This window comes from Mesoplodon bidens (genome assembly GCF_964165515.1).
Source record: "Mesoplodon bidens genome assembly, chromosome: 19".
NCBI lineage: Eukaryota > Metazoa > Chordata > Mammalia > Artiodactyla > Ziphiidae > Mesoplodon > Mesoplodon bidens.
In genome coordinates this window covers 30,178,018-30,202,972 of record NC_138179.1, presented here as the reverse complement: position 1 = coordinate 30,202,972, position 24,955 = coordinate 30,178,018, and the positions used below count along the sequence as shown (strand labels likewise).

General features: G+C 47.2%; 1 protein-coding gene across 6 annotated transcripts in view; it reads right to left on the bottom strand.

Moving 5' to 3' along the window:
* Positions 1 to 20,775, bottom strand: part of DHRS7B (dehydrogenase/reductase 7B) — a 37,567-nt gene extending 16,792 nt beyond the window's left edge. For 3 of the 6 annotated variants that reach the window (XM_081218778.1, XM_081218777.1, XM_081218782.1), the window contains exons 1-4: positions 20,714 to 20,775; positions 9,982 to 10,091; positions 6,251 to 6,386; positions 2,303 to 2,481 (exon numbers count right to left, since the gene is read on the bottom strand). In XM_081218778.1, the coding sequence (XP_081074904.1) occupies positions 2,303 to 2,481; positions 6,251 to 6,372 (301 nt within the window). In that variant the 5' untranslated portion in view covers positions 6,373 to 6,386; positions 9,982 to 10,091; positions 20,714 to 20,775. The remainder of the gene's footprint in view (positions 1 to 2,302; positions 2,482 to 6,250; positions 6,387 to 9,981; positions 10,092 to 20,713) is intronic. The other 3 variants (XM_081218780.1, XM_081218781.1, XM_081218779.1) reach the window with 3 other exon arrangements.
* Positions 20,776 to 24,955: the final 4,180 nt, after the last annotated feature.

Genomic DNA, 24,955 nt, shown 5'->3' with positions numbered 1-24,955 from the left:
AACCGGTGCACTTCCAGGCGTGCGGTGTTGTCTCCTTTGAAGCTCACCCTGACCGAGGGCACAAACCCAGACGGAGCCACAGCCCCCGCTCTGGCCCCAGGGTCTGCTTGGGTCACGGCCCCCATCCCACCTGCCCTGCAGAGCCTCCTTGGGGGTGGGGCTGGGGGCAGGCACTCCTGAGGCCCGTTTCCTATCACTCCCGAAGCCCTGCTGGCTTCCTCACCCCATTTTGTCCCAGCCTGGCCACCACGATGGACATTCAGTGAGGTGCCACCAAGATCCAAGGTGGGGGACACACAAGTGTCTGAACAGCTCTGGAAACTGGTCACCCGCATTCTGCTTAAGCTTTGCTTCCCAAGGAAAGCCAAGGGAGGAAATTAAAGTTCGTGTAGAGAATGACATAAATGCCAACAGGCTGAGAAAATTCCATTTTCATTTCTTGAAAAAGGTGATATAGAGGCAAGAGGGTGGAGAGAAAAAGGAATACATTTATCTTGGGCTGTCAGCCGGTCCCCAGGCCACCAGCACTACTGGCTTATAAGTCCAGTAGGCTCATGGCCTCGGGGCCGAGACGTGTCCCTTCACCCAGTGTCCTGCCAGTCCACAAGGACAAGCCAGGAGACAAGGCAGGAGAGACACGAGAGCTGTCCGAACACTCAGCACGCCACCCAGGCCTCCAGAGCGGCCGACAGGCTGGGCAGAGCCATGAGGGTGGCCGGGGTCTCCTCCCCACGCCTCCTGGGCGGTCGCTGAGGGGTGTCTGTACTGAGACAGCCAGAGGGGGAGGGATACACGCCCTCCTGGCCCTCCGATGGAATCTAGGAGATGGTGGAAAGAGCACGGACGCACACAGACAAGTGGGCTTTGTGTCTTCCATCCCCTTCCCGGCCCTGGTGTCACAGGAGGAAGCGCGGATGGAGAGAGAACAGCACCTCCGTCACGCGTGTGCGTGTCGGCGCCGCAGTGTGCCTTTCCCTCACAGCCAACCCCAGACACACTTCAAGGACGTTAAAAAAAATGCTTCTCTCTGTGGTGGAGCAGCGGCTGCTGACACCCTATATTTAGCAGCTGAGTAAGGTCAGAGGCCGGCTATGGCTTGGGGCCTGGAGATCTGATGGCAGACCCTGGGTCACCCCAAGAACTCACCTGAACGCCACGCTGGTGCACGCCCGGACCCTGCTCCCCGCTCTCTGCCCAGGTCCCCTGGCAGCCTGCCGCCACTCCCCGTCTGTTCCTCTGTGTTCCCGCAGATCTCAAGTGCCAGCAGCCCCTGCATGACCCTACTGCTCACGGCCACCCTGCCCCCTCCCCCGGGGAGACAAGACGAGGGCTTGATTCCTGGCTCCGCGCTCCTGCCTACAAGTCACAGGGCAAGTCACACCTTCTCTGAGCATCAGCTGTGAGGACTCAGGAGATAAGCCCAAGCCAGCACGCACCTAGGTGCCTCCCCTGCCAGCCCGCTGGGAACACCCGTCCTGAAAGGGCAACACACGGAGAGAAGTCCTTCCTCTCTGCACAGACCACGGGCTCCCAGAGGGAAGGGACCCTGCCTCACATCCGTCTGTTCCAGCACCTGGCCTAGGGGCCAGCACGTGGCCCTGGGCCACACTGGCTGTACTCTCACCGGCCAGGAGACGCAGGAGCGCTGGGTGTACCCCAACTCAGGACGCCTCTCGGCCTCGTTCCATGGAACTGAGCGTGAGCGTGGGGGGCGTGCGGGGGTGGTGCAGAGCATGTGCGGAAGCTGATACACCCGCACCTGCCCTGGTACACTGCCACGGTTGGCACAGGCCCGTGGGGTGGGCCTGGGACGCAGCAGCTCCACGTGGCCACTAGGTTAGATCTGAGCTCAACTGGAGAACCCGGCTGAGGAACAGCTGAGGCCTCACTGCTCCTGTCCCCACCTGCCAAGGTGCCAGGGCACGGCTGGAGGCACGGCCCCATGAGGGGACGGCAAGCTGGAGGTTACACCAAAGCCGTAAACCTGGGATGCTCGCTGAACTCGGGATAAGGAACGTTTTGTTTGGCCCTAAGTTAGTGTCCATTTTTGAAAGTCTCCACATACAAGTGCCTGTTTCCACACCGACTGGCGCTGAGGCTGCCCCACGTGCACATGCGGCCCCCTCCCTGGCTTCCGCCTCCGGCCCCGGTGCTGAAGGTCAGGGCCGTCTCTCCCTGCGCTTAAGCTCTCCGTCTCCATCTGGACCAAGGGCAGTGCCGCCCTTGCCGCCCAGCTGCCGGCCCGCCTCGCGTGTCTGCACCCACGCCACTGCCCCCCGCCCGGCACTGCCCAACCACCCACCTCGGCCCAGGCCCGACGTGGCGCCGGTGATGACCACCACAGCGTTCTGGACGCAGGCGCCCGTGCGCAGCCACCGCAGCAGCTTGCAGAGGCCGAAGACGCCCACGCAGCCCAGCAGCAGGGGCAGGATAGCCGTGGAGGTGATACAGTCCATGACCCTCGCCCTCAGCAGACTCCTTCTGGAAGAACAAAGCAGATAAATTAGTGACAAGGTGGGACGACGCCAGGGACTCACCAACCCTCCTCCCCCAAGTCTGACACAGACCCCAAATCTCTCGTGCGGACCTCAGCTCTGAGCCTGTCAGTGTCTCCCCAGGCCCGCGCCCCGTGTGGACCGTCCAGCATGGTGGGACCAGTGTCCTCTCCGCACGGACACGAGCGGGCGGCAGGGCGCAGATGCACGTCGCCCAGGCAGGCTGAGGACCAGCTCCTGAGGGGCGTCAAGGAGGCCCCAAGCCTCCTGCAGAAATCTGTTTCGAGGAACTTAATATCACCCAGTATCATTTTCAATTCCTGATATTTGTGAAACTAGAAAAGTTTTTCTAAAAACTTTTTTTAAAAGGAAAAAGGAGCCATACCGATCGATCTTTACACTCCTCCCTGGACAGGCTGCTCCACGGCCACAGGCCTCCGGATGCCTGGGGGACTCATGGCAGGGCAAGCAGCCCTCTGCCAAGTGGGCGCAGACTCAGGCCATGGAGTGGAGGCCCTGCTGTACTGTGGCCCGTGCCCACCAAGTGCCCCTGGCGAGCTGCGTCAGCCTGACCAATCAGGAGCCCACGGGAGCGTGGTGAGCGCTACCAGGCGGGGTCCATGCTTAGGAAACATCCGTTCCTTCTACAACTGCCCTTCCCTTCCTCATTCCCACCCTCCACGGCCCTGGGCCCAGAGCAGCAGCCAAGAGGGCAGACACGGGGTTAAAGGAACGCTGAGGAGGAGCTACGGGGGAGCAGCACCACACAGCCGCCTTGAGATGCCCACCCGGGCCCTCCAGACTATGATGTTAGAAGCACGTCAGCTTCCAGGGGAGGAAGGGGCTGGGAAGTAAGCGCACAGCTCCGTGAACAAGCCTGCAGCCTTCAATCACTCATCACACCGCGGTGACCGAGTAAAGCCCTCGCCCACCCCCCAAGCCCTCAACTCCGTATATTTAAAAGCATATCTCTGCTCCCTTCCCAAGACAGCACCCACTGTGTGGATACCGTGAAGCCAAGAACACACACATCCCAGCACGGATCCGCCTGTGCCCTGAGCTGCTTTGACTCTGAAGTCCAGGTTTGGGAGGGGCCGTCCCGATCTAAGTTAAAAGGTTCTGCTCCAGTTTGAACTGTCAACTAAGCTAGTTTAGTATTTAGCTTAATTTTTCACCTCCCTTTCCAAATACGCCCAAATTCTTGATCACTATAAAAAATTAACATCCTTGGACGAACATCTGCAAAAATGACTCTTTCCTATCAACCTCCACTTAATCTACTCCTGAAAGACGCCGGCTACTGTCTGCTAAGTGAACACATTTCCCTCTTACCCTACACTGTGCCAAACCCACACGTGGATGCCCTGGCAATCCAAGTGGATTGCGAAGTGCCGAGCTCTTTACCCGGGTACTACTGGTACCAACCCCTGCCCTCAACTGGATGTTCAGGCAGGGCCGAGTCCCAGGGGAGAGGTGAGAACCCAAAGACCCTTTGTTTGGGGACTTCCCTGGTGGTCCAGTGGTTAAGAGTCCGCCTTCCAAAGCAGGGGACGCGAGTTCGATCCCTGGTCAGGGAACTAAGATCCCGCATGCCGCGGGGCAACTAAGCCTGCGCTCTAGAGCCCGTGCACCACAACTAGAGAGGCCCGTGTGCCACAACTACTGAGCCCACGCACCCTGAAGCCTGTGCACTCCAACTAGAGAGAAGCCCATGTGCCGCAAGAAGATCCCGCATGCCGCATCTAAGACCTGACACAGCCAAATTAATTGATTGATTAATTTAAAAAAACAAAAACAAAAACAAAGATCCTTTGTTTGGCACCTGGTAGTACTGAGAGAGGCTGAGAGCGGGCAGGAGCACCTCCGCCGTTCTGTGAGTCTGTGGGTGCTGCCTGGGGGCCTTCACAGGGCACAGCCCCTGAAGACGGCAGGCTGTGGGGTACATTTCAGCCCAGCGGGACAGCTGTGCGGGAAGAGCTTTATCCCCAGGGCAATCCCAGATCCTCATACCACGTAGGTCCCAAGGTGGACCACCCTGCTTGGCTCAAATCAGCTGGGGCCCAGACAATGCCCAGGAAGCCCAGGGAGGTGGGGACACTGCTCAGGGAAGGACAACCGGCTCAGCCTCTGGGTCTGTGGAGTCTGCCTGTCTCAGACCCATAACCTGGGGCTAAGTCAGAACTTCACTGAAGGCTACAAGGGATCAAGCACCAATACGCAGCCCTATTGCCTCTAAAAATTCAGAGGTTTCAGAGACCACCTGGAAAACACCAACTAATGGAGTGGCAGCACAGGGTCGCCTCCTGGCCAGGTTCACATCCTGGCTCAGCTACTCACCAGCCTGGGTCAGGGCCGCACCGCTGAGGCCTCGGCACCTCTGTCGGTAAAACAGGTTCGTTGGCATGGCCAAGAAAAAGAAAGAAAGAAAGAAAAGGAAATGTGGCCAAAGAAAACCTAAAGTCAGCAGAAAGAAGGAGATAATAAAGGTCAGAGAGGAAATAAATAAAATAGAGATTAAAAAAAAAATAGAAAAAAAAAATCAATAAAACCCAGAGCTGGTTCTTTGAAAGGGTAAACAAAAATTAACACACCAATGGCCGGGCTCCCTAAGAAGGAAAGAGAGAAGACTCAAATAAACAAAATATGAAATGAAAGAGGAGAAATCACAACTGATACCACAGAAATACAAAAAAAACATGAGAGAATACTATGAACAATTATATGCCAATAAATTTGACAACCTAGAAGAAATGGACAACTTTCTACAAACATACAGCCCACCAAAACTGAATCAAGAAGAAATAGATAACTTGAACAGACCGATCACTAGAAGTGAAATAAAATCTGTAAAAACAAATAAACAAACAAAACTCCCTACAAACAAAGTTCAGAGCCAGATGGCTTCACAGGCAAATTCTACCAAACATACAAGGAAGAACTTACACTGATCCTGCTCAAACACTTCCAAAAGATTGAAGAGGAAGAAACAATCCCAAAGACATTCTATAAAGCCACAAGCACCCTGATACCAAAACCAGACAAAGATACTATCAAAAAAGAAAATTATAGGCCAATATCTTTGATGAATATAGATGCAAAAATCCTCAACAAGATATTAGCAAACCGGGGCTTCCCTGGTGGCGCAGTGGTTGAGAGTCCGCCTGCCGATGCAGGGGACACAGGTTCGTGCCCCGGTCCGGGAAGATCCCACATGCCGCGGAGTGGCTGGGCCCGTGAGCCATGGCCGCTGAGCCTGCACGTCCGGAGCCTGTGCTCCGCAACGGGAGAGGCCACAACAGTGAGAGGCCCGCACACCGCAAAAAAAATAAATAAATAAAATAAAAAATAACAAGGTCCTACTGTATGGCACAGGGAACTACATTCCATATCCTTTGATAAACCACAATGGAAAAGAATATGAAAAACAATACGTGTATCTATAACTGAGTCACTTTGCTGTACAGCAGAAGTTAACACAACATTATAAACCAACTACAATTCAATAAACTTAAAAAAAATAAAAAAGAAACAAACAAAATGCGGCCAACACAACAGTCATGGAGGCCAACACAGCAAAGAGAGAGCAGACAAGGGCCACAATGTCCTGTCCACCCCTTTCTCATACCCAGGGGAGGAACAGGATGAAGATAAACCCACCCAGCAAGGCGCCCCACTCAGACAACCACAGCTCCATGCACCTGTTCAAAGCCCCAGCCGGCAACCCTTGATGTGAAGAAAAGAGAGAAACCACACACCGTCTTGTACATGTCTGGTATTCCTTGAGCACCTGACCCAACATCGCGAGCCAGCCTTGGTCTCCTGGCCCCAGGGACCACTCTGCCCGAGGCAAATATGGCACCAGGTTAAGGGGGTCCATCCTCAGCCCACTTTCTGTAAGGAGAGTGCATCTGCATTCAGTCTGGCAAGTTCTCACAGAATCAGAACGTAAACTATAAACCAGTGCAGCTTTGCCCAGTAACTCAGGAGGATGGTAGGAAAAGACACCCCAGAGCAAGCCACTAATTTTAGAGTCAGGTTCAACTTCAGCATAACTCCCCTGACCAGGTGAAGCTGCTAATATAGACAATCTCAACTCTTTCTGGGAGTTTTTCAAATTCTTAAAGATCTCCCACCTGCCATTCTGCTCTGCAGTACACATCGCCACACCGATGGGCCCCGGGCCTCCCAGACGCTCAGAGGTCGCTGTGCCAACTCCTTCCTGTCTCCCCCTCAGCAGTTATGATGGCCAGGAGAGCTAGACAAAGAAGTAACTCAGACCCACTGACTTGCTGTGGTGTCTGGGGGCCTTCTCCGAGCAAAAGGGGCTCCCAAGTGGAAGAAAGGAACTAAGTCTTGGCTGGCCACATTTCCAGATCAGGAAATAAATCTCCTATGTAAAACAAGGTCAAAAGGGGCCTGGTTTTTTTTGAAAATGACATATAACATGCTTATAAATTTTGTATTTTATACCAAAATGTTTCTTAAAACTGCTAGTTTCAGATATAACTGGAAGACAAGACTGGTGGTAAAAAAAAAAAAAGGGAGTGGGAAAAAAATCTTGCTCACGATTCCCAGCATTTGGAGATGAGCTTATAGCACAGAGGGACAGTCAGCCCAGCAGTGCTGTGAGCCAGAGCCAAAAGCAGGACAGGCACGTGGCGAGAGGGGAGGCAGGCTCCGCCCACCCGCACCAGCCACACCCACTCACTCCCCACACAGGAAGTGACCAGAGAGAGGAAGTCACAAGCCCAGGTGTCTGCTTGTGTTTTCTCGCAGCACACACAACGGAGCTCCAGACCTAAGTCAAAAGAGTGTGAAGGTGGAAAAGCACCTTCACAGGTGCCTGTTACTTGGGCCAGGCGGCCGGAAAGTTTGTGGGTCTGCACTGCTCTCCTACTTTCTACTGAGGCTTTTGAAACCTCAAACTAGAAACAAGACCGTCACCGAGAAACCAACTCGGAGCAGGCACGTCACCTCTTATGCCATCTGTTCCATTCTCCACCCTTTAGCCAAAATTCTACATTGCATTTCACAGATGGAATCTGTTCCAAAGATTCCTTTCTTCTCTGTTACAAAAATAAAATAAATTGAACCGTCAATAAAAACAAGTTGTTAGAATCTACTCAGAAACCACACATATAAATTAAACCATTAAGAGCTACATCTGAAAATCAAAGGAGGGGATCTGAAAACCCTCCAAAGTGAAAAATGATAATGAGGGACTTCCCTGGTGGTGCAGTGGTTAAGAATCTGCCTGCCAATGCAGGGGACACGGGTTCAAGCCCTGGTCCGGGAAGATCCCACATGCCGCGGAGCAACTAAGCTTGTGTGGCACAACTACTGAGCTTGCGCTCTAGAGCCCGCGAGCCACAACTACTGAAGCCCACGTGCCACAACTACTGAAACCCACGCCCCTAGAGCCCATGCTCCGCCACAAGAGAAGCCACCGCAATGAGAAGCATATGCACTGCAACCAAGAGTAGCCCCCACTCGCTGCAACTAGAGAAAGCCCACGCACAGCAACGAAGACCCAGCGCAGCCAAAGATAAAATTAATTAATTAATTAATTAATTAATTAATTTTAAAAAATGATAATGAGTTCAGGTCTGGAAGGATTAGTCATGAAATAAGCTGCCATGTTATGCACAAGAAAATCAGGCTAAAGGGCAGAGAGGGGTTCCAACTGGACGGCAGGACACTGAGGCCACAGGGCAAGGAGGGGCTTGGCAGCAAAAGCAGTCAGGCTCAGTTCCCACAGCCCACATCCACTTTTGTGTGTTAGCGCTGACAGCCAGCTGTTCTATTACAGGTGACGTAAGCTACAGGTCATGCTTATGACCCATATCTGAAAATACGTATCTAATTTCAGAAAGTAAAAGCAGAGTAAAGCCACTCTTTCTTGGTCTCAAGCGTATGAGAAGCAGCAGCTAAGGCCATCTCTGACTGAAAAGAAAAGATAGCATCCTACCTCAGACAGCAGACACTTCACCAGTGGCAGTTCCCGGCAACCATGTCTACTCTGGTCTTTTGACCCAGGGCAGAGTAACTTGGACCAGAGGCCAGAGGATACCTTCAGGTCAGCAGGCCCTCCCTGGAATGCTGGAACGAGCCATGAACGAGTGGTCTATGGGGTGTATTTTGGGATGCCAGCCTTAGGGCCCCCAGTTTAAAGGAGTGCAGGCTGGCATTAGTGAAGGCAGAACCAAAAGGAAAGCCTACAAGTATTTCAGACCAGGTCCTGAGCATCCAGTCCTGGAGAAGCGAGCACTGCTCTCCAGTAAGATGCTGGGCCCCCGCTGCACAGCATGCCCAGCCTGGGAGGGTGGGATGAGAGGTGCTGAGCACAGCTCCAGACCCTGCAGCACGGGCTCCTAACACGAGGACAGGGTGCTGGAGGCTAACGTTTATTATGGGCCAAAGTCTTTGTTCAGTTTTTAAAAACAGCACTTATGATAGCAACCTAGACACCTTGTCACAAAAAACAATTTTGGTTTCTTTTTTTTTTTTTTAGTTTATTATTTACTATTGGCTGTGTTGGGTCTTTGTTGCTGCACACAGGCTTTCTCTAGTTCTGGTGAGCGGGGGCTACTCTTCATTGTGGTGCATGGGCTTCTCGTTGCAGTGGCTTCTCTTGTTACGGAGCACGGGCTCTAGGCACACGGGCTTCAGTAGTTGTGGCTCGCGGGCTCAGTAGTTGTGGCTTGCGGGCTCTAGAGCTCAGGCTCAGTAGTTGTGGCGCAAGGGCTTAGCTGCTCCGCGGCATGTGGGATCTTCCCGGACCAGGGCTCGAATCCGTGTCCCCTGCATCGCCAGGTGGACTCTCAACCACTGCGCCACCAGGGATGTCCCACAATTTTGGTTTCTAATGTGCTTTATAAAATGAATTTAGTATTACTGGAAGATGCCTGAGTGATCTTGCCCTCTTTCCCAGAGCACACAAGAGGCCCAGACTCCTCGACGGAAACCACACAAGGCACTCACCGTGGGTGTAAAGCAGAAAAAGCACCAAGTTGGCACTGGGGAGCAGGGTTCAAGTTCACACTGTCATGTCCCTGCTGTGTGACGCAAGCAGATTTATTCTCTGCAACTAAGTGTTCTAACTTCAAAATGGGGGTGATTATTCCAATGAGAAACCACATGGGAAGCACTTTGTAAATGCTAAGGTCCTGCTGACTCATAAGCTAACTGAAAAAAAGCAATAAAGCATTTCCAGAGAAGATCTCAGACAGGAACTGAGCAAAGGCAGCCAGGCAGGCAGCTGGGTTTTTTTGGCTGCACCATGCGGCATGTGGGATCTTAGTTTCCTGACCAGGGATCAAACCTGCGCCCCCTTCATTGGAAGCATGGAGTCTTAACCACTGGACCACCAGGTAAGTCCCCAGACAGGCAGCGTTAACAGCGTTTCGTAAAAAGACCAAGCTCCCTACTTTACATCCACACCTCACGTGCTGAGCCTCCTTTCAGCTCCAGGATGGCTCTGGCTCACCTGTTCACCTAAGGCACACGAGATGCCATTCACACCGGGTGCTGGCGGGGCCGGGGTTGCAGGGTGATGGACCAAGAAGACGTGGGTTCTGACCTCATGAAGCTCACCGCCTAGACAGACAGAGTGGCGATAAACAAAGAAACACAAAAATTAAACGACTAGAATTGTGATAAGGTGGTCTGTCTAGAGGATGAGCCTCACCTGAAGCTTTGATTCAAAGTCAAAACCACCCAAGCTGGTGTGCTGGCCACATGGCACACAACCGGCCCAGGGCAGCCCTAGCTAGTGACTCCTCCGTTTTAGGAGAGAACATTCTAACCCATTCCATGAGACCAGCATTACCCTGATACCAAGAAAAAACACTGTAAGAAAACTATAGAACAATATCCCTTTTGAAGAGTGACACCAAACTCCTCAACAAAAAAAACTAACAAACTGAATTTAGCAGCATAGTAAAAGGATTATACATCCTGACCACGTGGGATTTGTTCCTGGAATGCAAGGATCCTACAACATATGAAGATGATCAACAATATGCCACATCAACTGAAGGAAAAAATCACACGATCAACTCAGTTGACGCAGAAAAAGCATTTGATAAAATTTAACACCCTTTCATGATAAAAGCACTCAACAAATAGGAATACAAGGAAACTACTCAACACAATAAGAGCCATACATTAAAAACCTACATCAAACATCAGACTCAATGGTAAAGACTGAAAGCTTTTCCTCCAAGATCAGGAGCAAAGCAAGGATGCCAACTTTCATCACCTCTATTCAACATAGTACTGAAAATTCTAGCCAGACCAATTAGGAAAGAAAAAGAAATAATAGGCATCTAAATTGGAAAGGAAGAAGTAAAATTATCTGCAGGTGATATGATCTTGTATGTAGGAAACCCTAAGGACTCCACAAAAATGTGTTTAAAATGTGTTAGAATAAATTTATTCAGCAAAGTAGCAGGACACAAAGTCAACACAAAAAAATCAGTTGTATCTCTATACATGCAAAAACAATTCCATTTACAATAACAACTAAAAGAATTAAATACTTAAGAACTAACTTAACCAAGGAGGTGAAGACTTGTACGACGAAAACTGCAAAATATTGCTGAAAGAAATTAAACAAGACATAAATGAATGGAAATACATCCCATGTTCATGAAGTGGAACACTTATTACTATTAAAATGTCAATACCAATCAAAGCAACCTGCAGATTCAATTCAATCCCTATCAAAATCCCAACAATGCCTTTTGCAGAAAGAGAAAAACTCATCCTAAAATTCACATGGAATCTCAAAGGTCCCGGAATAGTCAAAAGAATCTTGGAAAAGAACAAAGAAGCTGGAAGAACCACTTCTTGATACCAAAACTTACTATAAAGCTAGAGTAATCAAAACAGTGTGGTGCTGGCACAAAGACAGACATAGACCAATGGAATAGAGAGGCCAGAAATAAACCTTTGCATATATGGTCAAGTAATTTTTGACAGGAATGTCAAAACCATTCAATAGGGGAAAGATAGTCTTTCCAACAAATGATGCTAAGAAAACTGGATATCCAGTGACTTACCTGGCAGTCCAGTGGTTAAGACTGTGCTTTCACTGCATGGGGCATGGGTTTGATCACTGGTTGGGGAAATAATACCCCACATTCCGCATGGCACAGCCAAAAAATAAAAAATTTAATTTAATTTAATTTAAAAAAAAACTGGATATCCACTTGCAAAAGAACAAAATTGGACCTTTATACAAAAATTAACTCAAAATGGATCAAGGATCTAAATGTAAGACCTAAAACATGTTTCTTACAAGAAAACATAGGCAAAAGCTTCATGACATTGGATTTGGTAATGATTTCTTGGATAAGACTATAAACACACAGGTAACAAAAGAAAAACTAGATAAATTGGTTCATGAAAAATTTTAAATGTTGTGCAGTAAAAGACACTATTCACAGAGTAAAAAGATAACCCACAGGGTCGCAGAAAATATTTTCAAATCATATATCTGATAAGGGAGCAATATCTAAAATAGAGAACTCCTAAAATTTAAAACAAAACAAAAACAACCTGATTCAAAAATGGGCAAAGGGGGCTTCCCTGCTGGCGCAGTGGTTAAGAATCCACCTGCCAATGCAGGGGACACGGGTTCGAACCCTGGTCCAGGAAGATCCCACATGCCACGGAGCAACTAAGCCCGTGCGCCACAACTACTGAGCCCGCACTCTAGAGTCTGTGAGCCACAACTACTGAGCCCATGTGCTACAACTACTGAAGCCCGTGCACCTAGAGCCCGAGCTCCACAACAAGAGAAGCCACCACAATGAGAAGCCTGTGCACCACAGCTAGAGAAAGCCCTCACGAAGCAATGAAGACCCAATGCAGCCAAAAATTTAAAAAAAAATAAATTAATTTAAAAAAAGATGGTAAGTTCAAATTATGTATATTTTTACCATAAAAAAATTTTTAAGTGTGTCATTCATAAAGGATTAAACATTAAATGCTGTCTAATTTCAAGTAGGCTCATGGTTGAAATCAGATTATTTTAAAATTCTAACAAATTAGTTTCCTCATGAATTTGGATAAATTATTTGCCTCTGCCCACTGTTCTCTCTCTTAGACAATTTATTTAGGATGATGGTTCACTCTGAGTTCCAAGGCTTTTTTTCCTATTATTAATTTATTTATTTACTTATTTGGCTGTGCTGGGTCTTAGTTTCAGCATTCAGGATCTTTAATGGCGGCATGCAAACTCTTAGTTGTGGCATGTGGGAGCTAGTTCCCTGATCAGGGATCGAACCCAGGCCCCCTGCATTGGGAGTGCGGAGTCCTAGCCACTGGACCACCAGGGAAGTCCCCCAAGTTATTTTTGGAACTGGAAAACATAATTGTGAAATTTTACTAGGAAATGCCCTTTACTCTGAAGCAGTTTTTAATAATGCTTCCACTTAAAACTTAAGAGTGTCCTGACTTTAATGCCAGAAAACACATGGAAAGGAATCTCACGTTCTGGAGGACTAAAGGAGGAGGGAAGCATAATAACCTGAGAGGGTTTTCCAGAGCCAACTTCTAAGCTTTCATTTAAAAATAGCCTAGCCGGTGACCTATCACTTTATTTCCCAGCAACCCCCCAAACAGCTCCCTAAGGACATGGCCACATCACCTCAGGACATGTCCACAGTAAGCCATCAAACGATCTGTTTATTTCACCAAACACTGTTGGCAGATTTACTTTTCCGCATACATATTTCCCTCCTTATTCCTCTCGCAGAGCCTTTTCAGGATTGAAAAAAATTACTTGGCAAATTCCAGAGCCCATATTAAAAGAAAAAAAATACCTTAAATCGAAAACGTATTTTGTGCATTCACCATGTTTATTGCTAGGGTATGTAATAGCGTAAAGGCTTTTTTTTTTTCCTATTTTCTAAGTGCTTTTATTATAATGGGTATTGAATTTTTTGACAGGCTTTTCAGCATCTAGAGAAATAATCATATCATTGTTCCTAATACTTAATAATGCTGTATAAGATACTAATCAATTTCCCAATATTGAACCAACCTTGCATTCATGGAATACATCCCACCTGCTCATTTCATTTTCTTGGAAACGAAAGGAAAAAAACCACTCAAGGAGAATTAGGCAGTTACCTAAAAAAAGACTGCTCATAAGCCATTTCCCATAAATGAAATAGAAATCTTTGAGCAATCAAGTGAGTTTTTAAAGAATGGCTTTGACTTTTACATTATGGTAAATTAATGGGCAAAGAACAGTCTTTTCAATAAATGATGCTGGAACAACTGGATAACTTTATTAAACTGAAGAATAAAGTTGGAACCTTACAGAACACAATATATAAAAATTAACTCAAAATGATCAAAGACCTAAATGTGAGAGCTAAAATTATAAAATACTTTAAAGAATATTTAAGTGTAAATCTTCATGATTTTGGATTAAGCAATGATTTCTTAGCTATGACACTACAGCAAAAGCAACAAAAGAAAAAGATAAATTGAACATCAGAATTTAAAACTTCTGTGCTTCAAAGAAAACTATCAAAAAAGAAGACAACCGGGCCTCCCTGGTGGCGCAGTGGTTGAGAGTCCGCCTGCGGATGCAGGGGATACGGGTTCGTGCCCCGGTCTGGGAGGATCCCATATGCCGCGGAGCGGCTGGGCCCGTGAGCCATGGCCGCTGGGCCTGCGCGTCCGGAGCCTGTGCTCTGCAACGGGAGAGGCCACGACAGTGAGAGGCCCGCATACCGCAAAAAGAAAAAAAAAAAAAAAAAAAGAAGACAACCAACAGAATGGGAGAAAATATTTGCACATCATGTATCTCATAAGGGTAAAGTGTCCAGAATATAAAAAGAACTCGTGCAACACAAGAATAAAAGATAATCCAGATAAAAAATGAGCTGCTTCTTCTCTAAACTTTCTTTTCCAAAGAAGATATACTAGGTGAAAAACTGAAAGCATTTCCTCTAAGATCAGGAACAAGACAAGGATGTCCACTCTCACCACTACTATTCAACATAGTTTTGGAAGTCCTAGCCATGGCAATCAGAGAAGAAAAAGAAATAAAAGGAATACAAATTGGAAAAGAAGTAAAACTGTCACTGTTTGCAGATGACATTATACTATACATAGAGAATCCTAAAGATGCCACCAGAAAACTACTAGAGCTAATCAATGAATTTGGTAGAGTTGCAGGGTACAAAATTAATGCACAGAAATCTCTTGCATTCCTATACACTAATGATGAAAAAAGGCTGATAACAGCAAACAAGTTCAAACTACTGGTAAGCAACGTTCAATCACTTCAGCTGCCATCAGCGGTCTCTCCCTCCAGTAAGCAGTTTAGTGGCCAAGTCTCAGGTTACCGTGAACTTAAGAAGATGGAAGGGATAGCTCAGGTAGGATCTAAAGGAGAGTTTGTTGCATTTACTACGTCGGTGAGTGGAAAGCAGATTCCAAGCTGAATTTACATGCCATTCAGTCTCAATTTCCATCCCCACATTTATGACCTTCCAGAATAGATTAGTGGTGAGTTCATTTCTGCATTAAAATCATAACTTTACCTACCAAATATCTCATATATGAAGAACTGGTGTTAAAAACAAGAAAATATGCTCAAAGTGGAGTCACCGATGCTGAGCCCCACATCACCAAACTTCACTTAATTAGTTTCAGCCTCTGCCAGAAATGGAATCTTAAACCAGGGAATCAGGAATTGCCTGGTCAGCACAGTGAGGTCATCTGCCTGATGGACCCCTGCATCCCTTAAAGGGGGGTGACCTTGCCACAACCAACCCGTTTTTTTCCCAAGTAGAGCTTCCTGTTCCCGCTCCTTCTGCCTGTAAAAGCCTTTCACTTTGTACAGCTCCTCGGAGCTCCTCTCTATCTGCTAGATGGGATGCTGCCCGATTCATGACTCAAAGAAAGCCAGTAAGATCTTTAAAACGTACTCAGTTAGGGACTTCCCTGGTGGCGCAGTGGTTAAGAATCCGCCTGCCAGTGCAGGGGACACGGGTTCGAGCCCTGGTCCGGGAAGATCCCACATGCCGCGGAGCAACTAAGCCCGTGTGCCACAACTACTGAGCCTGCGCTCTAGAGCCCACGAGCCACAACTACTGAGCCTGCGTGCCACAACTACTGAAGCCCGCACGCCCTAGAGCCCATGCTCTGCAACAAGAGAAGCCACCGCAATGAGAAGCCCGTGCACGACAACGAAGAGTAGCCCCCGCTCACCGCAGCCAGAGAAAGCCCATGTGCAGCAACAAAGACCCAACACAGCCAAAAAAAAAAAATATATATATATATATATTAATTAATTTTAAAAAATTTACTCAGTTGAATTTTATGTTTTTAACAATGGGTAGGAGTGAGAAATTACATTATTGACATTAAAGAGGACAAGTCCTAGAAGGGTTAACTACCAGAGACAAGAGCTCTGGCTGGAAACCAGCAGGATCTGTATCTATATTTTTCTTTAAATCAATGTACAAGAAATTATGGGCTAGATTTGACCACCTGCAGGCATCCTAACTATGCACAACTACATGGAACTCACTTAAAGATCATCTCCAGAACAATTCCCATACTGTGAGAGCTCCAGTCCAACATTTTACTGCACTGTTTAATTTTCTGTTGTTGTTGTTACGCGGGCCTCTCACTGTTGTGGCCTCTCCCGTTGCGGAGCACAGGCTCTGGACGCACAGGCTCAGTGGCCATGGTTCACGGGCCCAGCCACTCCGCGGCATGTGGGATCTTCCCAGACCGGGGCACAAACCCGTGTCCCCTGCATCAGCAGGCGGACTCTCAACCACTGCGCCACCAGGGAAGCCCTAAGTAAATTTTTTAAACTAACTTTTCGGGGCTTCCCTGGTGGCGCAGTGGTTGAGAGTCCGCCTGCTAATGCAGGGGACACAGGTTCGAGCCCTGGGCTGGGAGGATCCCACATGCCGCGGAGCGACTAGGCCCGTGAGCCACAACTACTGAGTCTGCGCGTGTGGAGCCTGTGCTCCGCAAAAAGAGAGGCCGCGATAGTGAGAGGCCCGCGCACTGCGATGAAGAGTGGCCCCCGCTTGCCACAACTGGAGGAAGCCCTCGCACAGAAACGAAGACCCAACACAGCAAAAATAAATAATAAATTAATTAATAAATGCCTACCCCCAACATCTTAAAAATAAATAAATAAATAAACTGACTTTTCCCTGTTGCAAAAAGGGAAAGAGATTTTTCTCTCTTTTTCTTAGAGCATTTCTTTGAAAAACCTAGAGTTTGTAAATCCTTCCTCTGTCCCTTTGGTATGTAAGCAAACCTTTTTAAAGGCTAAATAAGCTAGCTCCAGCCACAAGTAAAACCCAAGAATTTTTTTCTGAAGGGCCTGGGAGCCACCTCTCTTAAGGTAACATTGCGGGAGTTTAGCCTAGGCACCTCGACTACCTGCTCATAGAAATTAAGGATGTTTTATTTTTCTTTCAGAGAAAGGCAACTGACTAGCACAGACAGCCACCCCAATCACCAGGTAAATTCAGGATGAAAACACATACAGCAAATGGTGTTGTCCAGTCTTTTTACAAGAGAACAAATTACCATTAATCTTGAGATTATGTATGTAATGGGCTGTAAATGTTTTCTGTTTTTGTAGTCTCATTTGCAGATTACCTGTGTTGTATCCCAGTTTCGGTTAATGCTTGAAAAACAGAATTCTTTTCTTTCCGCATTTGTGGAGAGCATTTCCTAGGTTGGCAGGAGATTTTATTTTTACCTTTCCCCAACATAAATGTGGAGAAATTCTACTCTCATTGGACCACCTCACGGGTCCCACCTTGACAGCTCCCTCAATAAGGAAAGGTGGGGACTTGCCTGGCGGTCCAGTGGTTAAGAGTCCACACCTCACAGGTTCGATCCCTGGTCAGGGAACTAAAATCTTACATGCCCCACAGCACAGCCCCCCCCCAAAAAAATGGGAAAGGTGTTCATTCCTCTCTGACAAGAGCTTTAGAGACTCAGCCATTCCGGTCATGTGAGTGCCAAACCTTCCTACATCCCTGCCTTTGTGACACCCCACCGGGATCATTTCAAAGACGTCTTACTCAAAACTGAACTCATGTCCTTCCTCTGAGTTCCGATCTCAGATACACAGGCCAGAAAACGAATCAGCCCTGAACCTCCCTCTTCCATCTTACCCCAGAGTGAACCTATTACCAAGTCCCACTGATCCTACCTTTTAAACAGCCCTCACACCCATCGACTTCCGCCTCCGCAGAGGGAGAAGCCAGAGTGATCTTTCATAAACACACACCTGCTGGTTCTACTCCCTGACTGAGACTCTTCAGTGGCCTCCCACCATCCTTAGGAGAAGCCCCAGATATACTTGGCATGACCTGTGAGGCCTGCATGGTCTGACCCCTGCCTACCTCTCCAACCCCATCTCCCTGAGTCGCTCCCCCTCCCTCTCCGTCCTCCAGCCCCAACTGGGAGCTTAAGCTCCAGGAGGACACAGACCATGTCTATTTGCTCATGCTATGTCCCTAGCACAGTGCCTAGCACATAGTAGATGGTAAACAAACACATCTGAAGAACAATATTGTTAAAACAACTGTAGCATCTTAAATGGAAAGCAAATAAAACATGAATTAAATTAATAACTATCCTTACACGTTTGTATCCTAGGTAGCTAACATAGGACTTGGACCATCGGGAGACTAAAAAATGTTAAATAATTTTGCAAACCAGAGACAAATAGGGTGAAATACAATACAGGCACTCCTGTCTATTCAGCTTTGCCACGCAAGTAACCAACACTGAGCAAGTGTCACACTGAGGTCTCTGCCCCTCCGCACATCCGTCCCCACCCAGGGCAACCAGAGGCCTAACCATGTCTGAAGAAGGAGGCCGGGAGCTGGAACACAGACACAGTTTGTGGAGATGATTATATGTGCTGGGAAGCAAATAAACCCTGGGGCGCAGCACTGCTCGGATGGGATCCAACCTGTGTCCGTTTCTGCCTTGGACGCACTCTCCACTGCCGGCCACATGGGTAGCTCCGAAACTACCAGACACAGCGCCTCCGACCCTCGAGGCCTCACCTGCGTCCCTCCTTCTCTTCACTCTTCTCTTTGCCCATTTTTCTTTCTTTCTTTCTTTCTTTTTTTTGTGGTACGCACAGGCTCCGGACGCGCAGGCTCAGCGGCCACGACTCACGGGCCCAGCCGCTCCGCGGCATGTGGGATCTTCCCGGACCGGGGCACGAACTCGTGTCCCCTGCATCGGCAGGCGGACTCTCAACCACTGCGCCACCAGGGAAGCCCTCTCTTTGCCCATTTTAACTCCAACTCGGTCCTTACGGTCTCAGCTGACTACTATCTCCTCAGGAAAGGCGACCCTGTCCCTCTTCACCCGGCCTGCTGCCACTGACCCCATTATATATTCTTACAGCGCCCTCTACTGTCTCCTATGGCGGGTACCACGACCACAGCCAATATTTAGTTGGTCATTTTCTATTATCTGTGTCTCCCTTGCTAGACTCACTGCTTATGAGTTGCTACTTCAACTCAAGTTGCTACCTGAAGACAGAGGCTGTGTCTGCTTTGGCCATCAGTGTATCCCCAACACCTAGCACCTGCTGGTACAGACCAGCTGTTCAATAAATATCTGTGAAGTGAAGGAATTAATGAAATACATAGACAAGCACTAGCTTTTGGAGTAACATGGAATTGGCTCTGCCCTTACTAGTTCAGTGCTAAATTTCTTCCCATCTCTGAGTCCATTTCTTCTACTATAAACGAAGACAGGACTTCCCTGGTGGCGCAGTGGTTGAGAATCCATCTGCCAACGCAGGGGACATGGGTTCGAGCCCTGGTCCGGGAAGATCCCACATGCCGCGGAGCAACTAAGCCCGTGCGCCACAACTACTGAGCCTGCGTACTGCAACTACTGAAGCCCGTGCACCTACAGTCCGTGCTCCGCAACAAGAGAAGCCACCACCATGAGAAGCCCGCGCACCACAATGAAGAGTAGTCCCCTCTGGACACAACTAGAGAAAGCCCACGCACAGCAACGAAGACCCAACGCAGCCAAAAATAAATACACTTTAAAAAAATATTTTAAAAAAATAAATTCTTGAGCAAGGACCTCTTCAGAAGCAATCCCTGTACTAGAATGAGTTTGTTTTATACAGAAGCCTAGTTTTAAAAGCCTGCTTCCCTCACTTATTTGCTGTGGGTGCTCTCAGCACCCAAAACTGGGCTGGAAAATATGGTGATACCACTCACTATACTATACTCTCTCGTGCTAAGGAATAAGAGATATCTACAACAGTCATTTTGGTGGGTGCTCAAAAAAGTTAGTTCCCTGCCTATCCTTAAGAATTAGATCACTTTTGCTAATTCTATCCCTGTATCACCAAGTTGAGGATCCCTTTTTCTATCTGCCACTTTTCTACAAACTGACTTCCTGTTTTCCCCATACACAGGTTGGAAGACGTGAAAAGCACTTCCTGGTAATTCCATTAAGAGAAGCAAGTATTATGTTCACTGAACACACGTGTATATGAAGCTCAAAAATTACTTCGTTAACTATTTCGTAACAAAAGTAACTCGTCAATTCTCAAATCACCATAGCAAAGGAAACTAAAAAGAGGGTTGTATGGGTACCATTTGTTGAGCACCTATTCTGTGCCAAACGCTTGCTGAGTACCACCCATGCGCAATCTCACCATGCTTCTCGACAACTCATTGTGGGGGGGGGGAGGCATTTTATTCCCAAAGTTACAGCTGAGGACACTGGTCCAAGCCGCACAGCTTGGGAACGGCAGAGCAAGGGCAGGAGGAGCAAGAGATGCCGTAGCCACACCGCGGGTACGCAGCAGGCAGCACCCCGCCCTGCCTCCGAACAAAGGTACCTGCTGCGCTAACTCTGCACCGGACAGGTGCCGCCAGCCTCGCCCGCGCACGGCGCGGAATCGGGGAAATCGGGTCCGCCGCCTGCCTACACCCACTTGCAGCCGCGCAAACCGAGGCTCAAAGCTCAGCGAAGGCGCGGCTCCCCATCCAGAAAACGCTGAGCCCGGAGCCTCTCCGGGTCCGCGGCCTCCGCTCGGCCTCCACACCACTTCTCTCCCCTCAGCGGGCGGGACGAGCTCGAGCCGGGACCTGCCGCGCGCCTCAGCTCGGGGCGGGACCTCGCGCCCCTCGCCACCGAGGTTCCCCCGCCCGCAGCCCTACCTGGTCGGGGCGGAGGCCATGGCGAATCAACCCCATCCTCCCGCCTCTCCGGTGACGTATTTTTCCCTCGCCCAGTCGTGAGGCTGCGCATGCGCGCTGGGGGGGCGCGCCTCGAGGCGCAGGCAGGAGGGGCTGGATGCGGAGGTCTGAATTGCGTCCTCCAGCCTAAGTGCCGTCCCTCCATCTTCGGAGGGAAATTCGGAAGGTCACGGTTTGAGTTCCGTGCACTCTTCGGGAAGAGGGCAGGGGACACAAAGTTGAAGAATGTATGCTACGGAGCATAAAGCCTTAGTAATTAAAGCGGTGTGATACTAGCCCAGGGATAAATAAAAAGATCAATGCAAAAGAAGTGAGAAGCCAGAAACAGACCCACGGGTATGTAGTTACATGTCTTCTCCCCACAAAAGAGCCACTGTAATGAAATAGAAGAGTTATTTTGAAGGAAAAGTGCTCGATCAATTGAATGTCCTTGGCGGGGTTGGGGGACGAACCGTAACCCCTACCTCACGCAAAAAAATCAATCCAAGCTAGGTTGTAGACCTAAATGTGAAAGACACGACTCTGGAAAATAACAGCCAACAGCGGAATATCGGGGGTTTTTAGTTTTGTTTTGCTTGGCTGCGTCGCGCGGTTTTGGGGATCTTAGTTCCGGGACCAGGGATCCAGCCCTGCCAGAGCAGTGAAAGCGCCGAGTCCTAACCACTGGACCCCCAGGGAAGTCCCAAACAGCAGAATATCGTGACCGTGGGAGAGGAAAATACTTTTTAGCAGGACATTAAAAACTACCGACCTTAAAGGGAAATGCTGATAAATTGGTCATCGTTAACTTTAAGACGTGGAAAGACACCATCAATAGAGCAAAAGGCAAGCAATAGAGTGGAGAAGATATTTGCAATACGTATTTCTGAAGATGACTTTTATTTAGAATATAGAAGTAATTCTTGCAAATAAATTTTGTAAAGATGTCAAGTAGTAAAAGAGGAAGCATGGAAAGAGGATGTGGAGAGAGAAACTGGGGGGAATTCTCATGATTCAAAATTCAAGAGATGGCAAAAGTGTATAAATTGAAAAACCTCCCTTCCTTTTTTTCAGGCACCCCTTTCTCCTTCACCTTGGTAACAGTGCCAGCTGTGCTTGTCTTTCCAGAGCCATCTTATGTGTGGTCAAGCAATTATGTATATGTTCAGCATTCTCCCCACCGTCCCTTGTTATACAAACAACATAATACTCTACACACTGCTTTTATTCGCTTTAGTCAATTAACATACCATGGAAGTCCTCACAAGTATCCACAAAATCTGAAAACTAGAGCGAAATTTTTTTTTTTTTGATGTTGGGGTTAGGAGTTTTTATTAATTTATTTATTTTTGCTGTATTGGGTCTTCGTTTCTGTGCGAGGGCTTTCTCTAGTTGTGGCAAGCGGGAGCCACTCTTCATCGCAGTGCGCGGGCCTCTCACTATCGCAGCCTCTCTTGTTGCGGAGCACAGGCTCCAGACGCGCAGGCTCAGCAGCTGTGGCTCACGGGCCTAGTTGCTCCGCAGCATGTGGGATCCTCCCAGACCAGGACTCGAACCTGTGTCCCCTGCATTGGCAGGCAGATTCTCAACCACTGCGCCACCAGGGAAGCCCTAGAGCGAAATTTTAATGACAGCAGATTTTGCATTAGAAACCCAGAAGCCAGAAGAAAGTGACACAACACTTTTCAAGTGCAACTCAAAATTCTACATCCAGCAAAAGTATCCTTCAGGAATGAAAGGGAAACAGACATTATCACATGAAGGAAAACTAAGAGAATCTGTCGCCAACAGGCCTACCCTACAAAAATGACTAAAGGAAGTGCTATAAACAGAAAGGCAATGATAAAGAAGGAATCTTAGAACGTTAGCCTCTAAGATATAGAAAGAAAGAACACTGAAAGAGTAAAGATATGGGTAAACAAAATAGACTTCTCTTAAATTTTCTAAATTACGTTGAATTGTTGAAGGAAAAATTATAGCACTTTCCAATATGGTTCTCAGTGTATGCAAAGGAAATATTTAAAACAATTACAAATGTGAAGGGACAGACATAAAAGGAGGTGAGCTTTCTATACTTCACTTGAACTGATAAAATGTAGACAGCAGTAGACTGTGATAAGTTATGTATATATAATGAAATCCCTAGGGCAAACCACTTAAAAAGTTATACAAAGAGATATACTAAAAAATACTATAGGGCCTCCCTGGTGGCGCAGTGGTTGAGAGTCCGCCTGCCGATGCAGGGGATACGGGTTCATGCCCCGGTCTGGGAGGATCCCATATGCCGCGGAGCGGCTGGGCCCGTGAGCCATGGCCGCTGGGCCTGCGCATCCGGAGCCTGTGCTCCGCAACGGGAGAGGCCACAACAGTGAGAGGCCCGCATACCGCAAAAAAAAAAAAAAAAGAAAGAAAAATATATATATACTATAGATGAATCAAAATGGAATCCAAAAATGTCCAAATAACCACAGGAAGAAAAAAAGCCAACAAAACAAACAAACAAAAATGGAAAGCAAAGAATAAAATGATACACTTAAACCTTAACATATTAATAATTACAACATTAAAAGAGGTCTAAATACAAAAAAAGAGATTGGCAGAAGTGGATAAAAATAATATAACCAAACTGCTAGCTACAAGAACCTCAATTGTATAGGTAGGTAGAAAGTACAAGGATGGAAAAAGATAAACTATGTAAAAGTTAATTAAGAGAAAGCAGGAGTGGCTATATTAATACCAGATAAAATTGACTTCAGAGCAGAGAACTATGTATATGTATAGCTGGTTCACTTTGTTATAAAGCAGAAACTAACACACCATTGTAAAGCAATTATACTCCAATAAAGATATTAAAAGAAAAAAAAGAGCAGAGAAAATTACCAGGGACGGAAAGGTACCTTACATACAGAAGAGTCAATCCCTAAGAAGACACAGCAACCCTAAATCTTTATGCACCAAACAACAGAGGTGCAAAATATGCAAAGAAAAATCTGAACTAAAAGGAGAAATAGACAAATCCACAATTACAGCTGAAGACTTCAACACACCTCTCTCAGTACTTGATAGAACAAATAAAAGGTCAGCAAAGATTTGGAAAGGCTTAATGATACCATTAACCAACAGGACCTAATCAAGATTTGCAGAACACCTGCTAACACCAGAGACAACACATTCTTTTTAAGCACTCACAGAACATAAATCAAGATAGACCATATCCTGGCCATAAAAACTAACCTCAACATATTTAAAATAATTGAAATTTTATAGAGTGTGTACCAACTACAATGGGATCAAACTGGTTATCAGGACTTCCCTGGTGGTCCAGTGGTTAAGACTTCCCCTTCCATTGCAGGGAGTGCGGGTTCAATCCCTGGTCAGGAAGCTAAGATCCCACATGCCCTATGGCCAAAAAAACAAAACATAAAGCAGAAGCAATATTGTAACAAATTCAATAAGGACTTTAAAAATGGTCCACATCAAAAAAAAAAACTTTAAAAAAATTGGGTATCAATAAGAGAATGATAACAAGAAAATCCAAAAACTTGTAAGCTGAACAGCACACTTTTAAATAATCTATGTATCTAAAAGGTAGTCTCAAGTTAAAAATACATTGAACTGAATGAGGGACTTCCCTGGTGGTCCAGTGGTTGAGACTTTGCCTTCCAGTGCAGGGGGTGAGGGTTCAACCCCTGGTTGGGGAACTAGGGTCCCACATGCCTTGCAGCCAAAGGGCCAAGAAATAAAACAGAAGCAATACTGTAACAAATTCAATAAAGACTTAAAAAAAATTGTCCACATCAAAAAAAACTTTAAAAAATAAATTAATTAAATAAAATAAATAAAAATACATTGAGCTGAATGAAAATGAAAATAGAATACAAACTACCTCACATAAAATAGATGAGCAACAAGGATATACTGTATAACAGGGAATTATATTCAATATCTTGTAATAACCTATAATGCAATATAATCTGAAAAAATATATAACTGAATCACTCTGCCATACACCTGAAACTAACACAATATTGTAAATCAACTATAATGTTTTAATAATGGAAATACTTAGGTATAAATAAAAGACGTATAAGGGCTTCCCTGGTGGCGCAGTGGTTAAGAATCTGCCTGCCAATGCAGGGGACACGGGTTCGATCCCTGGTCGGGGAAGATCCCACATGCCGCGGAGCAACTAAGCCCGTGTGCCACAACTACTGAGCCTGTGCT